This window comes from Plutella xylostella, chromosome 18, assembly GCF_932276165.1.
Source record: "Plutella xylostella chromosome 18, ilPluXylo3.1, whole genome shotgun sequence".
Classification (NCBI taxonomy): Eukaryota; Metazoa; Arthropoda; class Insecta; order Lepidoptera; family Plutellidae; genus Plutella; species Plutella xylostella.
In genome coordinates, this window is record NC_063998.1 from 3,244,548 (window position 1) to 3,260,172 (window position 15,625).

General features: G+C 38.9%; 2 protein-coding genes across 2 annotated transcripts; one reads left to right on the top strand and one right to left on the bottom strand.

Annotated features, from left to right (window-relative positions):
• Window positions 1-8,249: 8,249 nt before the first annotated feature.
• LOC105388849 (brachyurin) lies at window positions 8,250-11,039 on the bottom strand. The gene is made up of 5 exons (XM_011559870.3): window positions 10,795-11,039; window positions 10,300-10,573; window positions 10,115-10,213; window positions 9,635-9,852; window positions 8,250-8,599 (listed from the first exon to the last, which is right to left on the bottom strand). The coding sequence occupies exons 1-5, from the start codon at window positions 11,005-11,007 to the stop codon at window positions 8,489-8,491; spliced, it is 915 nt and encodes a 304-aa protein (XP_011558172.3). The 5' UTR covers window positions 11,008-11,039; the 3' UTR covers window positions 8,250-8,488.
• An 861-nt stretch (window positions 11,040-11,900) lies between these two features.
• Window positions 11,901-15,091, top strand: LOC105394935 (collagenase). The gene is made up of 5 exons (XM_038113856.2): window positions 11,901-12,141; window positions 13,281-13,557; window positions 13,746-13,844; window positions 14,253-14,461; window positions 14,789-15,091. Exons 1-5 carry the CDS (start codon window positions 11,935-11,937, stop codon window positions 14,900-14,902), a joined length of 906 nt encoding a protein of 301 aa, XP_037969784.2. The 5' UTR covers window positions 11,901-11,934; the 3' UTR covers window positions 14,903-15,091.
• The last annotated feature ends 534 nt before the right edge of the window (window positions 15,092-15,625 follow it).

The following is a 15,625-nucleotide window of genomic DNA, read 5'->3' on the forward strand; positions in this document are numbered from 1 at the left end:
TACGTAAGTTTTTTTTGCAACATAAATCCGCAGGTGTCCCGCTCTGACAAAAAAAATAAATGGTCACGTTAGGTATAACTGGCATGTGTCAGTAACTGGCACTTTGACTATAAAACTAAATATATTAAGCTTTTGGATATAGTAAGACCATCTTTGATGTGTTTACAGCAATCTCCAATTATTCATTGATATTATAGTTTAATTTTACGCCGCTAGGTGGGTATTTTCCGGCGCTGGAAATTATTTCAGTCAAAGCGGGAAAGATCGCCAAAAAAATGCACGTGCGTTAAATTTTTCTTAAGGAGACACCAAAATTTGTATGGCCTGTTTTAGCGAAAATAAATAAGTTTTTGATAGTGTGACAATAACAAGGAAGTAGGGGAAGGTCTAAACAATATCATAATGGCCCGATTCACTGTGATTTTAATTGCTTTTGAGTTATATTTCAGGGTGCTAGTTACTGAAATGTAATTTATATCTTCACTTAGTAACTGCCCCCCCCCTGCCAGTTACTAATATTTTGGGTTTTGTGATTTTAAGCTATTTTATACCTTCTATCGGCAGAAAATACGATTTAAAGTGCACTGTAAAAACCCCCAGTATGGGACTATGGTCAACGAATACTACTGCACAGGGACACAGTCGCATACTTGACATTGCCAAGTTGTCGGCTCCCGGGTCCACTGAATGCAGCGACACTACTATAAAGACGTTTATCTTCAACAGAAGCTACACTATCCAGCGAGATCAGTGTGGCACATCACAGGCGCGGATCCAGCCATATGGGCAAGATGGGCATGCCCATCACCTAAATGACTTGCCATATCACACCACGGGATTTCAATATAATGATTTGTCACTTTCGTAAGGCTGTTTTTACCATTATGTTGTTGATGATGATTTCGGATTATGCTAAATACTTTTTTCCACCTCAAAAGCCCTCCGGATAGTTGTTAAAGAATGGGTACTAAAACCATAAATTTTAAAATTTTCGGCTCACAGCAAAGAGTCTGAAATTCGGCTCACAGGAAATGTGACTATTAACGTAAACAACGAGATTAGGTTAATACAAATACTTTTTATGGTACCTACAGTTATTATAAAAACGTGATGATCAATCTATATTATATTATTATCAAATGTTTTTAAAATCTGTTTCTAAAATGTTCTTAAATGGGTAATTCGGTGTCGATGTTTTGTAAGTGTAACTTTTTCATTGCTCGTGATAGTGAATATCTAATGAAATGACACGAGTTATGTGTATTAATACTCTTGATAGTGTTCTTGAGATTCAGCTGTTTAAAGTTGTATGGTAATTAACTATTTATAATTAAGGTATAGGATCCTTTACATATTAGAATTTCAATTATTCAATTTTAAATGACCGCGCGTTGAGTTATGGTTGAGGCAAAATTTGAATTAAGTATACCTACTACTATGAGAAGGATCCCAAACAACATAGGTACCTAATTATCAAAAATGCAGCGATAAGTACCGCAATTATTGCCATTTAGATATTCTTACTTACTGCACTTGTCTTAAGTTAGTTACTAACTATTCCCACTTGCTACGCTTTGCCTTAAAAAATATTCCCTTGGGAATTCTCTAATAAAAAGTAACCTGTATTTAAGTTCAGGGTGTCATTTATCTACATTGATCCAGAGGGCTTTTGAGGAGGAAAAAATTAATTTAGCATTACATAATAATACATATAAATGATCACACCTAGGGAATGCAATCTCGATTCCGCGAGATCTCGAATAATTTTCTGAGATTCAACCTCAAAGGCCATCAATCTCGAATTTTGACATCTCGTCGAGAACGCGACAAAATGAACCGAGATTTCGAGATCTCGAGATTTTCAGACTGGGTGTGTGGGCGCGTGAAGGGCATACAAAACATGTTATGTGCCACTGAAGTCTGGATTACATATTTTTTGCCTATTTTCCCAAAATTGTTGATTAATAAAAAACATATATTTTTTAATAATATAAAAGAAGAAACTGACTGATTGGGCATCAACGCACAGCCCAAACGGCTCAAGCTACAATCATGAAACTTGGCACGTAGGTTCCTTAGATATTGTAGGTGAGCACTAACAAAGTATTTTCAGAAACTCCACCCTGAAGGAGAAAAATATGGGATGAAAGTTTGCATGAAAGACCTTCAGTTTCAAAGTAGGATCTTCAAATTTTGGATTTAGGCTGAAGATTGAAAAATAATGTACACGTGTCTCGGCAATTCTGATGATTCCACTCCCATAAGGGTAAAAAATAGTAGAAATGGAGATGAGTTGTGGGAAAAAAACTGACTGGGTGGACAGCTAAACCTAGAGACTTGAAATTTACCCCAAATTTCATCGCGAGCAAAGCTAGTTTTTAATAATTCCCGAATCACACCTATTTTAGCGAAATTAAATACTGGCTATTACAATATCAGAAATGAGGTTATCCGTCAGAGGACTAAGGTTACCGACATAGTTGTAAAAATATGCAAGCTGAAGTGGCTGTGGGATGGTCATATCTGCCGAAGAACCGATAACCGTTGGGGTAGACGAGTTATCGGGTGGAGACCACGAACAGGCAAACGCAGCGTGGGACGCCCTCCTGCCCGCTGGACTGACGACCTTATAGGCGGGTAGCCGGTAGTGGTTGGCCTATGTCCAGCAGTGGATGATTATTGGCTGATAATGATGATGATGATTACAATTTACAGATTTTTTTTGACAAAGATAGCAACTTTAGTATAAGTATCTGTTAAATCTTGAATAATCTCGATTTCGGCATCAAGATCTCAACCCGGATCTCGACGAGATCTCAAACTGGCCAATCTTGATTCAGAAAAAAGACTTGAGGTCTGAAATGGTTAATATCGGTCGGAGAATGCATTTCCTAATCAAAACCAACATACAAAAAGATCTGCTATTAGTACCTATATACCTCAAGGCGAGGCAAAACCAGCTTTTTTTACTTGCCCATCACCTATTTTGAGGTCTGGATCCGCGTCTGGCACATCAGACGAAAACAATTACGACATCAATATCTACATTGACGGAGCCAAGAACAAGAAGGGCAGCGGTGGAGGTGTCTTCTGCCCGGAACTTAATTTACAATACTCTGTCAGCTTCGGGAACAAAGCTACTGTTTTTCAGGCAGAAGCTGCCAGCCTACTTGACGGAGCTACACAAATAAAAGACACAAAAATAGCAATATCTGCTTCTACACAGACAGTATGGCTATTTTAGGTGCCTTAGGCAGAACTGTAACAAAATCTAAATTAATTTTAGAATGTCACAGAACACTGGAAAACCTAAGCATTTCAAATAATGTAACAGTACAGTGGATTAAAAGTCATAACGACAACATAGGAAATTGCGAGGCTGACCGACTAGCAAGAATGGGATCAAATACCCTACCAATAGGGCCAGAACCATTTATTAGTCTGTCATCAAAGGCAATAAGGCAATGTCTCACCGATAAAACACTATCTGAACACAATCAGGAGTGGAAAAATCGTGTAGATTGCAGACAAACTAAAGCGTTTATTGTATCACACAACCACAAACTTACACGCTACTTACTCAACCTGTCCCGTAGTAATATATCATTAATGGTAGGACTAATAACAGGACATTGTTGCGTGAATAAACACTTATATACCATAGGTAACTCAACTAGTCCCTTATGTAGGACATGTAAGGAAGTAGATGAGACGGTTGAACATATTCTGTTAGCTTGTCCACCTACTACAGAAACAAGATTATCTATTCTTGGACCAACAGAGCGCCTACCTCAGCTATTACAACACCCAGGCCTGCTACTCCAGTTTACCCGGGAGCTAGGCTGGCTGAGCTGAAACCAAGGGGATATGTACAAAGGTTCCACTCGAGAGAGCCACGTACAGGAACTTCACCCCCTATGAGAATAGAATAGAACCCCCAGTGTCTAGGCAGCTTTGTTTCAATAACTGGCACGGGGCTGCCAGTTACTAATCTGCATATATTTTTTTAACGCACCAATAACTGGCACTTACTGGTGCGGTGAACATTTCTTTCATGTTTCTTTTCAGAAAAATTACTAAAATCAAGACAATTTACAGTAATTGGCCACTGCTGGACCTCTCACCAGCAGTGACACTGCACTCTGATCTCGACCTTCCTCATCCAGCCACTACCGTCAGCTTTATAAGGTCGTTGGTCCAGCTGGCCCGAAGGTATCCGCCGCTACCCTTGCATGTTCGTGGTCTCCACTCTAGAGCGCGTTTGCCCCACTGGTCATCGGTTCTTCGGCAGCTATGGCCGGCCTAATGCCACTTGAGCATACAGAATTTAAGAGCTATATCGGTTACTCAAGTTCTCTTATCTATTACCTTATTTCTGATATGGTCCTTCAAAGAACCACCAATCTTTCCAATGCCCGCTGATCGATTTTGAATCGGTGGACCAGTCAAACCGTCAGTGTCCACGTCTATGATCCATACGTCATCACCAGTAAGACGCACATTGACTGAAGACCTTTGCCTTCAGGCATTTATGTGAAAATTTTACAAATCCTTCCCCTGTGCAGTCCAATCCAGTAATATTTTGTTTTCTGCACTTTACAGCTTCGTTTTCGAAGTTCCTTCTGCCTAGTCGAATAGACTGTCCAAGGTAGACATAATATACTGTTGCTGCATTAAGTCCGCTATGCATGTTACAACGAGGGAATTCCAGAACTGCCGAGGTCTAAATAGAATCAAAGGCTTTCTTATAGTCCTTGAAGAACTTGATAGAAACACGGTTCGTGATGACCTTATAAAACAGCTTATGAAAACATGACTTATAAACAAAATTGGTTAAAGAGCTTCTGAAGCTGTTCGAGGATAGTAATAGCTTTCAGAAGAGCTGTACTAATTCTGTCTTTACCCAGAGCATGTGAAGCTGAAAGCCGTAGAAACCTTCAATTTCCGCGAGAAATTTCTCACTGCAACTATACTACCGTCAGCAGTCTTCAACTTAGCCAGGTCACTTCTCTCAAGCTGCTGAATGAATACATCAAGGTCCACAAGCAATTGCTTTCTCCATTTCCGTTTCCAAATCCAAGGGTTTCTCGATTTGTTGCATTCATATGGACCCACGATTCGTCGCATACTTGTATTGTCATTTTGTCGTAGAAATCGACCATTACAACGGTGATTTTGAGTCTTACCGGTACAGAACCTAGACAGGTACTTGTACATTACCTAATATCAAATATATTATTGATTTTAGAGTACTTATTGACCTAATTGCATGATTTTTTAAAAGGTGCCAGTTACTGAAACATCATGTGACAGTTACTAATTTTTACTGCCAGTTATGAAAATGAATGAAATGAAAAATGAAAAATTTCTTTATTATACAATTGTTACAAATTTTATGATGCACTGCTTCTACATTAGGTTGCCCTGTGTCGTAGAAGACAGGCTCCTCATTAATGTGACAACTATTAAGTATAACAAAGAGAAGAAAAAAAAACTTAATATGAACTTAAGTTAGTTTACAACTATTCATGCATGTGTAGTGAGTAGTGAGTGAGAAGTGTGTATGTGTGTGTTTGTGTGTATGTTTGTGTGTGTGTGTGTGAGAGAGAATGTATGTGTGTGTGTGTGTGTGTATATGGGCGAAGGTTGAATGTGGCGTCTATAAATAGGAAAAATTCAAAAAAAATAATAAATGAAATACTTAGTATACAATATGTAACTTAAACTTGGATATAAAATAAGTCCTCAGTTGATTCGTAATCAAATTGTCTCAGCCAGTTTACAATGAACTTTTTGAAATTGAAGTTCTTGAAATTGACAAGTTGATTGTCCTCAAGCAAGACCATGTTATATAGTTTAGGGGCAATGTAATTAAAATGTCGTTGGCCTATGGCTGATTTTACAGAAGGAATATAAAATCTAGGCACTCTTCTAAGCATAAGTGGTTCGCTAGGGACAACTTTGGAGTGGAATCTTCGCAGAACCTGATAAATAAACAATTTACGTATAGGAAGGACATTCGCGTCTTTGTACAAACAGTCTGTAGAGTATCGGTAAGGTAGACCAAGAGCAACTTTAAGAATAGCTCTTTGAGCTCTTTCGACTTCCAACAAATAAGTTTTAGCTGCACAGCCCCAAGTACAAATACAGTATGTTAGAATACTTTGGCATAGCGCTTTGTAGGTTGAGATTAACAGCTTTTGGTCAGCAGCTAGCCTTAGATTTCTAAAAACATGTATGAGCTTCCGAGCCCTGCCTGATAGGCTTGATATATGCGATGACCAGTTCAGCTTGTCACCTAAAATTACACCTAGATATTTTACGGTGGGAACTCGCGCAAGAACGGTACAGCTACAGTCCCTGACACAGTTCCTGTTGCACGGAAATGTATGAATTTTGATTTCGAAAGATATATCAGGTTCGTTAGCTTTAGTTTTGCTGAAACAAAGATATTTAGTTTTGAGTGCATTAATAGTAAGAAGATTATCCTCCAGCCATGTCGTTACCCTACACAAGCCCTTCTCTGTTAGAACACGTACCTCTGGCCAAGTTTTACCATGAAACAGTACGACTGTATCATCAGCAAACATGACCAGGTCTGCACCAGGTATGGAGAGATTGCATAGACTGTTAATATACAGAAGGAATAAGGATGGACCAAGTGTGCTGCCTTGTGGGACACCATAAGTGCATTTGGCACTTTCGCTAAGATAAGAACCAAGTCGCACACACTGTTGTCGGTTAGTTAAATAGTCTTCAAACCAGGAAAGTACCGTACCTCTGATGCCTAGATTTTCGAGACGTCTCAGAAGAATCGGGATCGAGACCGTATCGAAGGCTTTCTGGAGGTCCAAAAAGACTCCGACACAGCTCTCTCCTTGGTCCACGTAATCAGTGATCATTGAAGTTAGTTTTAGTACTGCGTCCTCGGTAGATATTCCTGATCTGAACCCGTATTGGTTAATGCTGATTAAACCAGAATTATTTGCATAATTAATTAACCTTCTGTTCACTAGCTTTTCTATTATTTTAGAAAGGATTGGAAGAAGTGCAATTGGTCTGTAGTTGGTTGGTTTGTCACGTTCTCCTGACTTAAAAATTGGGCAAACAACGGCAGACTTGAACAGTGTTGGGAAGACCCCAGTAGAAAAACTCAGGTTGCATAAAAAGGCGATTGGTTCTAATAGAGTATCGCAATTAAGTTTTAAAATCCTAGCCGAAATTTTATCCCCTCCGGCTGCACTATTAGAGTCAAGTTGCACAATAATTCTTTCAATTTCATAGGTATCTGTAGGAGCTAAATACATACAATTTAGTGGGGTAAAATTATCTGTTGCTCCTGTCACTAATGCTGACTCACTGGTCTTCATAATTCGCATTGTAAGCCCAGCTAGTTCGCTACCTATGGATGTGAAGTACGTGTTCACTTCATTAAGAGATTCCACAGGAAGATCCTTTATTTTAAGTAGTTCTAATGGAGGTTCTTTTGATTTAGTAAGGTTGCAAAGTTCTTTAATTACCTTCCAAGTTTCTTTGTTATTACCAGCAGTTTTTTTTAGTTCGTTGGCATAGTATTCCTTTTTTGAATGCTTAATTATTTTATTACATATTTGTCTATAATTTGAATATTCTTGTAGTAGATTAATATCATTAGGTTGTTTTTTAGTTTTTTTAAATAATTTATCTCTTATTCGAATCGATTTCATCATTCCTATAGTTATCCAGGGTTTAAGGGGTTTTAATTTCTTAGAAATTGTAACCACAGTGGTGTTTTTGGAAATAATTGTTTGAATATTTTATGATTAATGAATTCGATTTTAATGAAGTTTATATCCACTACCCCCAAAAAACCTAGTATAGTGCCACAAACTTATCTGTTCCGGTGAGAGCGAACTTAATTGGTCCATATAATCTATGTCATGTCAATATGAAACTCATTAGTAAGTAATGAGGTATGGACCAATTTAGTTCGCTCTCACCGGAACAGATAAGTTTGTGGCACTATAAATAACTGATGATCACAAAAAGTCTTAGCAAAATCGCACTCTTTGATGTCAGGACTTTATAGTTTGACTGTATATGGTTTTCTAATCCACAAAATACTTTATTCATTACAAACATGTACTTAACTGTTTTTATATAAATAGTAAAGATGTAGCTCCATGGTAATTTAATTATGTTTACACACTTCAGATGCCTAATAAGTCTAATAACAGATGCCTAAAAAGGAACAAAATATAAACCAAACATTGAAGTCATTAAGTATATTTTATTTGTATCTTTATGAGGAATGGCTTAGAAATTAATGAGTAAGTAAATAAATAACTACAAAACAAAGTATTGTTATTAGATAGTAGAACTTATATTATAAAGGGTTTGATGAGCTTCATAAATCGGCGAGAAACAGTCTAGTTTCAACTCTTTGTGTCAGACAGAAGCTTAACTTTCGCTTAAGATGCTTTGTAAACCTCTTGTAAACTGTCTGTATTTAGAGTTGTAAATGTTGGGTGATGAAGTCGAGGAAGCTGGTGACCCTGGTGTACCCTGACGCGTATCCACTTTGACAGTTTCCATCAGCAGCAAAGGAAATTACTCCAATCTGAAAAGAAATAAAAAATGTTATACGTACTTGATAAGACTAAAGAAGTTGATTCAGAGAGTCACCTCTTCCACTTCACTTCCGACAAAGTATTTAAATTAGTAAAAGCTCCCTTAAAATTACCTACGTCCTTTTCTGGAAATATTAATAGGTATTTCGTTCAATAATTTAAAACAATTTATCTCTTATTATTCTTATTATGTTATCTTTCAATAACGACAGGCATTTTCCACAATTTCTAAAACACAATCTGAAATCACTCGAGCTAAGCTAAAGATAAGGCTACATTAAGTAATTATCGTCCTAAATATATCTATTTTACCTAATACTGATCTAAAAAATAACTTAAAAAATTTTACACTGAGACTTATTTAAAAAAAAAACTACTTTCACCACCAATTTGGATTTCGCTGTGGTAAACCGACTGCAGATACTGTGTCACAGGAAGTCACATATAACTACTGATTCAAAATTTACAAGATAGGTAGATCTCTCACAATATTTACTGAGAGGCAGTTCACAGTATTATTAGCATATAGGATAAGTAAGGTAGATAGGTAGATAAGATACCTAGTTTAAATACCTATTTATAATTATGGAAGTAAGTAAGTACTTAATTTCTGTTTTAGTGTTATAAGTTTATTGTAAACTTGTCTATCGAATTGGCTTAGTTGCAAGGGTAGACTAAGTTATTGAAATAAATAAATAAATACATTTTTAGACCTTCGCAAGACTTTCGATTCCATTCCAGTACTAATTCTGATAGAATAGATGGAACAGATTGGCGTTTAGCTTTAGTTTAGCTGCAATTATTCAAAAGCTACCTAAGTGATAGATCGAATACCGTTTAAGTTAGCGATAAGATATGTGAGTGCCTCCCAATCAAATAAGGCACTCCACAGGGAAGTATCCTTGGCCAAACCTTATTCCTTGTATACTAGTAGTACATTTAGCACATTCAGGTGTGTAAGTGAACCCATAGTTGACCATTATGGAACAATACATAGTAAATAGAGGTATGTATGGTATACTTACGAGGATTTGCCTTCCGTTCTTGAAAGTGGTGAGAGGGCCGCCGGAGTCCCCTCCGCAGACGCCGACATTGTTGAGGTTGTTGTTGCTGCGGTTGCCCTCGGTGCAGAGGTTGTAGGGCTCGATCACGCCGGCCCCCCAGCTCGCTCGGCACAGCGGCTGAGCCATCACCTGCACGTTCACCTCACGACGGAACGTTTGAAGAGACAAACCGACCTCCGCTGAAATTGTAACATAAAAACTCTGTTAGCGCGTGAAAAGTAAACATGTGTAAATACCTCGCAGCGGCAGCGTGGGTCTTACAAGCGATGGTGAAACTCACATCGTGCCCGGGTGCCGTTTTATTCGGGAAAGGAATTATCATACCTCACTACTTCATTATTAAGTGAAAGGGTCGCAAGAAACAGGAGTTACAAAGACTTGGTAAGAGACAGATTGTATAAATGCGAGACAACCTCAAGTTTACTAAAATAAAACTCTTACCATCGCTGGTTTTGCCGTATCCGATCGCGGTAGCAGTCGCTCCCGCAAATTGATCATTAACCTCAGCAGCGGAGGGAAGCGCCACTGGGGAGATGAGGGCTGCAAAAAATACAAACATACATATTAATAATGATGAACATCAAAAATAAAAACAACAATAAATAAACAATCAAAAATGCTCTTACCAGAAAAAGTGACGCGAGACGGAAGGTAGATCATAGCAACATCGTATTTGAGTGGATTTCTACGGTCAAACAGCGGGTGCGTGAAGACCTGGTTGGTGATGATCCTGGTGCCTCCGCTGAAGAGGTACTGGGAGCCGAGGACCACCTCGAACTGGGCGGCCTGGTTCACGGAGTCTGCCCAGCAGTGGCCGGCCGTCACCAGACGGCTGGATGACAGGAGCGTGGCGCCGCAGCCCGTGCGACCTCCAGTTGTCAACGTGATCACCAGACCAGCCTGGTAGTTACAGGATAAAGGAATTAGAAAGGGGGATAGTTTAAAGGTCATATAAAGGATAAGCCCTTTTTTAATTCTTTTAAGTGGCCTTGGGTTCATCCGGTCAAATGTACGAGTGAATTCTTTAGGAATAATCAGTTTAAGTGTTGAAAATAATCAATGTGTCTTCAGAATCGTTTTTGTTTTCCGAGCTTTTCGGTTCCTCTCCCTGAGACACTTACCATGTAAGGATGGTTGATGTTGGCAGATGCGGCGCCGCCGATGATTCTGTTGAGCGGGTTCCTCAGCCACTGGTCTTCCATCGCCTTGATCTTCGCTGCGAGAGGAATACCCACGAGCTCATGGTAGTTCTTGATGTAATCCACATCACTAGAGGTAGGCACATCGGCCGCCGTCGCCGCCGCGACAAACACCAGCAGAAGCAAACAACGCATTTTGGAGAAAAAATTAAGACTTGATAAACAGTTGGAGTTGGATTTTATTTATAGTAATGAACCAGATTATCGCACTGATTTTTGTATTTAATCTGCACGATTAGTTTGTATCAATAGATAGGCGAAATTACTTTTGATTGCTGTACCATCCAATCGTCTAGAGAAATGTGTACTTATCAGTGACTATAAATTAGTGGTTATCTAATATTACGGATATTTTGCATTTGAATGTTTAATTTAAACGACATATTAGGTAACACACGAGTCTGCGTTGTTCTATGAAATGACACGAGAATGATCGTTCTGAATTGGTGCTGCTTCATACAAAAGAGTTCAACGCGCGACCGCTACGAATTCGTAGCACAAGTTGCTACGAGATTTTGATTACTCTCTTGAAAACTGATTTTTCAATAGTCAGATAAAAGTTATCTGAGGAATAATTATATGATGCTGTCGCATGTGAATGTTTGTATTAGACTGTGACAGCAACTATTTTATTCCTCAGACAACAGTTATTTTAAAATCAGCTCTAAATAATATAAGTAGTTATTTATTTGTTTTACATTTATGTTCCGTCATAATTATCTTCAGAACTGCAACAAACATTAGATTTGTCTCTATTTGTCCTGTATATTTGCATATTTGTATTCTGTTAAATGTGACGCGCTTGCTTTGTGTTTTCGCGGTCGCATTGTCGCGCGGCTCTTTAGATCTACTTCTTTGTTTCCCGCGTGCGAAAAGTATCAATTCATTACGTACCATACAAATCACGCTAATCAATTAAAAATCATTACTTACATCAATAATTACTTAACTTATCATCGAGATTAAATTACAAAAAAAACATTTCAGATAAGCGCATAGATTGTACCTATAAATAAAATCAAAATCCTAATTACTTGGCTATGTAGTCTGTTTTTCGGCAAAATGCGTGGTTTGGTTTTGTTGGTGTTGGTTGCGGCGGCAGCGGCGGCGGCGGATGTGCCTGATGCTGCATACATCGCGAACTACCATATGCTGGTGGGGATTCCCCACGCCACCAGGATCAAGGAGATGGAAGACCAGTGGCTCAGCAGCCCGCTGCACCGGATCGTGGGCGGGGCCGCGTCCGCTATCTCCAGCCATCCTTACTTGGTAAGTGGTCTACGCTGTATGTACGCTACATAAATGTGACGAATAATTACTGTCCATGTAGGTTCATAATTCATAACATGAAATTTTATAATATGACCCATTCAATTTGTAAGGACGTTTTTATCAAGTAAGTTGTGTTAGCTGCTGTAACCACCATACTTATAAATAATTATGTTGCTAGTACTTGGTAAGTATTATTATATACCGGAGAAATGATGCGGTAATAAAAAAAAATTATAAGACACCACGAAATGGCAAGAGTAACACCATACGGTGCGCGTAGGACCATGCCATTAGACCGACGACCTGAGACAGATAGCTAGTAGTGGCTGGATGACAAAGGTCGAGGACAGAAGTTCGTGAGTCATGTACTCTTTGAGAGAGGCCTAAGCCCAGCAGTTGATTACGGGTTGATGATAATGATAGCAATAATTTAACCACAATATTGCATTGTGGTGCGTCGAAGTCGGTGGTGTGCAGCAGTGGTACCTACCTATAACATATGGTATTGTTGAAAAATTTGGTAGGTATTGCAAACAAAGAAACTTTTTTATACACTTCAACTTTTGTTATTTGCAATCCTGCAGTTGTACTCGTGTGTCTCACTATCAGGCTGATAATCTAAACAGCAATTTAATAGAAAAACCTAATAGATACAGATATATATTTTAATTGATTCAAATTGATTGATTTCATTCATTCTATCTTGATATCTTCCATTAATGATTTTAACTAATCTGATAAGATATAATGTCTAGTATACTTAGGTACGTACGGACCTATTGTGTTATTGAAATATGAATTTCGTGATTTATGAACTTTTCATTGATACTTCGCTAGGAACCTCTATATTTTTACAAATACCTAGTCCTTTGTGTTCAGTTTTAGGGTGCTTTTCCACCAGAAATGTGCTATGAATATATTTGATATCCACCAATCATATTCATTGGTCCAAAATTCCAAATAGCATAGCATCGGTGGATCGGTTTCTTTCATATTATCGCTGCACAGCTGCATAGCACACTCTGGTGGATAGCCAACAGTAGCAGCTGCTTAGGATCGACTCAGTGAGCGCCTCTTTTGTCGGCTGTCTGCCAACAGCCAGGGCTCCTGAGCATCTCATCATTATCCTTCACCAGGCTGGCCTGGTGATAACCTTCCCGAATGGAGCGCGCTCGGCCTGCGGATCCACGCTCCTCTCCGCCAACCGCTTGGTGACGGCCGCGCACTGCTGGGTAGACTCCGTGAACCAGGCCGCGCAGTTCGAGGTGGTCCTCGGCTCCCAGTACCTCTTCAGCGGAGGCACCAGGATCGTCACCACCCAGGTCTACACGCACCCGTCGTATAACCCCAGGATTAGTCCGATTGCCTTCGATGTCGCTATGATCTACTTGCCTACCCGCGTCACTTTTAATGGTAAGAGAGCTTCGTTTGTTTTAAGTATTTTCCATTACATTATGTATATTTGAATCTCTATGAAAATTGTACACAATGGAATGTCAGGTAGGTATTTAACTTTAACTGTCTTCTATTTTACATAGCTAGGTGGTTAATTCTTATGTTACTATAACTTTGTAAACATGGATGATTGTAATTGTTTTCAGCAAACATCGCCCCAGTTGACCTCCCCTTCACGACTGATATTACTGAACAATTCGCGGGAGTGACTGCTACTGCCATCGGATACGGAAAGACCACTGACTGTAAGTATTCTACATTAACTGGTAACGTATCACGTTAGGATGTGTTACCTACTTTATTTAAGAGACCTGCGGTTTTTACAACTGATAATACTTAAAACAGAACTTATCAAATTGAGTCCTGTTGGATTGTCATTAAGGAAATTGATTTCATGCTTCGTAATTATAGATTAACACGGAGTTGCACAAAGGAACTTTAAGCTAATGTCGGCAAGAAATATATTGCTGTCTTGTTTTGACAGGATACACACAGAAAGAGACAGACATAGATTTAATACCACCGACATTAGCTTAATGTTTATTATATATTATACGTACTCTAAGTAATTCTTGTAGGCTTGAAGCTAAAGGCACTTCATGCTCACATATTAAGTTTACTCACCCACCTAACATACCATATCACCATTCCAGTGGAGAGCCTAACCCTCCAGACGTTCCGTCGCGAGGTGAGCCTGCAGGTGATGGCGCAACCGCAGTGCATCACCGCCTGGGCAGCCGGCACCATCCAGGACTACAACCTGTGCACGGCGGGGCGCAGCCTGCAGTCCACCAACGTGGGCGTTTGTGGAGGAGACTCCGGTGGCCCGCTGACCACGCTCAGGAATGGACGACGAGTTCTTGTAAGTATAACTAGTGGTTTCTATATTGATTGGGAAGCACGAAAGGAGCCTCAAACTGTTCTTTGCACACGGCCGTGACATCAGTTGCATCTTCAGCAATAGGCGACTCATACACTGAGTTGCACGAAGGAACTTTAAGCTAATGTCTGACTGTACCTAATCGGGCAGAAAAAGACAGACATACCTACCTAGATTTAATGCCGACATTAGCTTAAAGTTCCTTCCTGCTTTAATGTTTGACATCGACACGCAAAAAGAACACTAATGATGATGAAAGCAACCTACCTACATCAATAAGTGATAAAAAACTGATTGTTTCCCTTTCAGATTGGTGTAATTTCCTTCGCGGCCGCGCAGCAGTGCCACAGCGGGTTCGCGTCAGGGTACTCACGAACCACCAGCTTCTACCAGTTCATCCTCGAACATTTGTTAGTAAATTAATAACCACAAACATTATAAATTTTGTGTAGGTTGAAAAATCGCATGGATATCGGCACTCAACTGTTCCTTACTACATATTAGAATACCAACTTGATAAAATATTATACTTACTTACATTGAATTATAAATATATACATACCTACATGTGCTCACGACTGTAATCCCCAAAGGGGTAGTCAGAGGTAAGAGTCACCCGCTTTCATATAAATAGAACCGGCAATAATAAAATAAACTCATTTTAAATTCAAGCTCCTTTATTTTTAAAACAGTTCCGATCGTTCCTTAAACTTTCCTTCAAGCCTTATTCACTTACACATAAAGTTTCTTTCTACACGGCACACTGGTGCGACACTAACAATACAAGTTATCTTTAACCACAGAAAACAAGTTGTTCCGGTGTCTTTGAACTGGAGAGTTGCATTTCTAAAGATTCATAAAGGTATGAAACCTGCGAATTTACAAACTTTTTGGATAATGATGAACCACAAAGTCTAATTTCAATGAACCTTGGTCTTATTTATGCCTACTTGAAGTTTTTTTACGAAATCTTTCAGTGGTTCATCACAATACCAATTTTCTGTAGGAAAACGCTTTCATTAAGTAATTTTATAAACTCGCTCATAGCCGTAACCGAATTCATACATTCTTGCAGACAACAAATATTTAAAATGTGTTTTACATAAAATTTTAATGTGCGCCAAAGCTTTAATCTTATATTCTTTA

Excerpts from the sequence above, each read along its gene's own strand:
- LOC105394935 (XM_038113856.2), top strand. The coding sequence starts at position 11,935 with ATGCGTGGTTTGGTTTTGTTGGTGTTGGTTGCGGCGGCAGCGGCGGCG. Across the intron at positions 13,558-13,745 it reads TACCCGCGTCACTTTTAATG|CAAACATCGCCCCAGTTGAC; the intron begins GTAAGAGAGCTT and ends AATTGTTTTCAG. Across the intron at positions 14,462-14,788 it reads GGAATGGACGACGAGTTCTT|ATTGGTGTAATTTCCTTCGC; the intron begins GTAAGTATAACT and ends TTTCCCTTTCAG.
- LOC105388849 (XM_011559870.3), bottom strand. The coding sequence starts at position 11,007 with ATGCGTTGTTTGCTTCTGCTGGTGTTTGTCGCGGCGGCGACGGCGGCC. Across the intron at positions 10,574-10,794 it reads ACATCAACCATCCTTACATG|GCTGGTCTGGTGATCACGTT; the intron begins GTAAGTGTCTCA and ends TGTAACTACCAG. Across the intron at positions 10,214-10,299 it reads GTCTCGCGTCACTTTTTCTG|CCCTCATCTCCCCAGTGGCG; the intron begins GTAAGAGCATTT and ends TATTTTTTGCAG.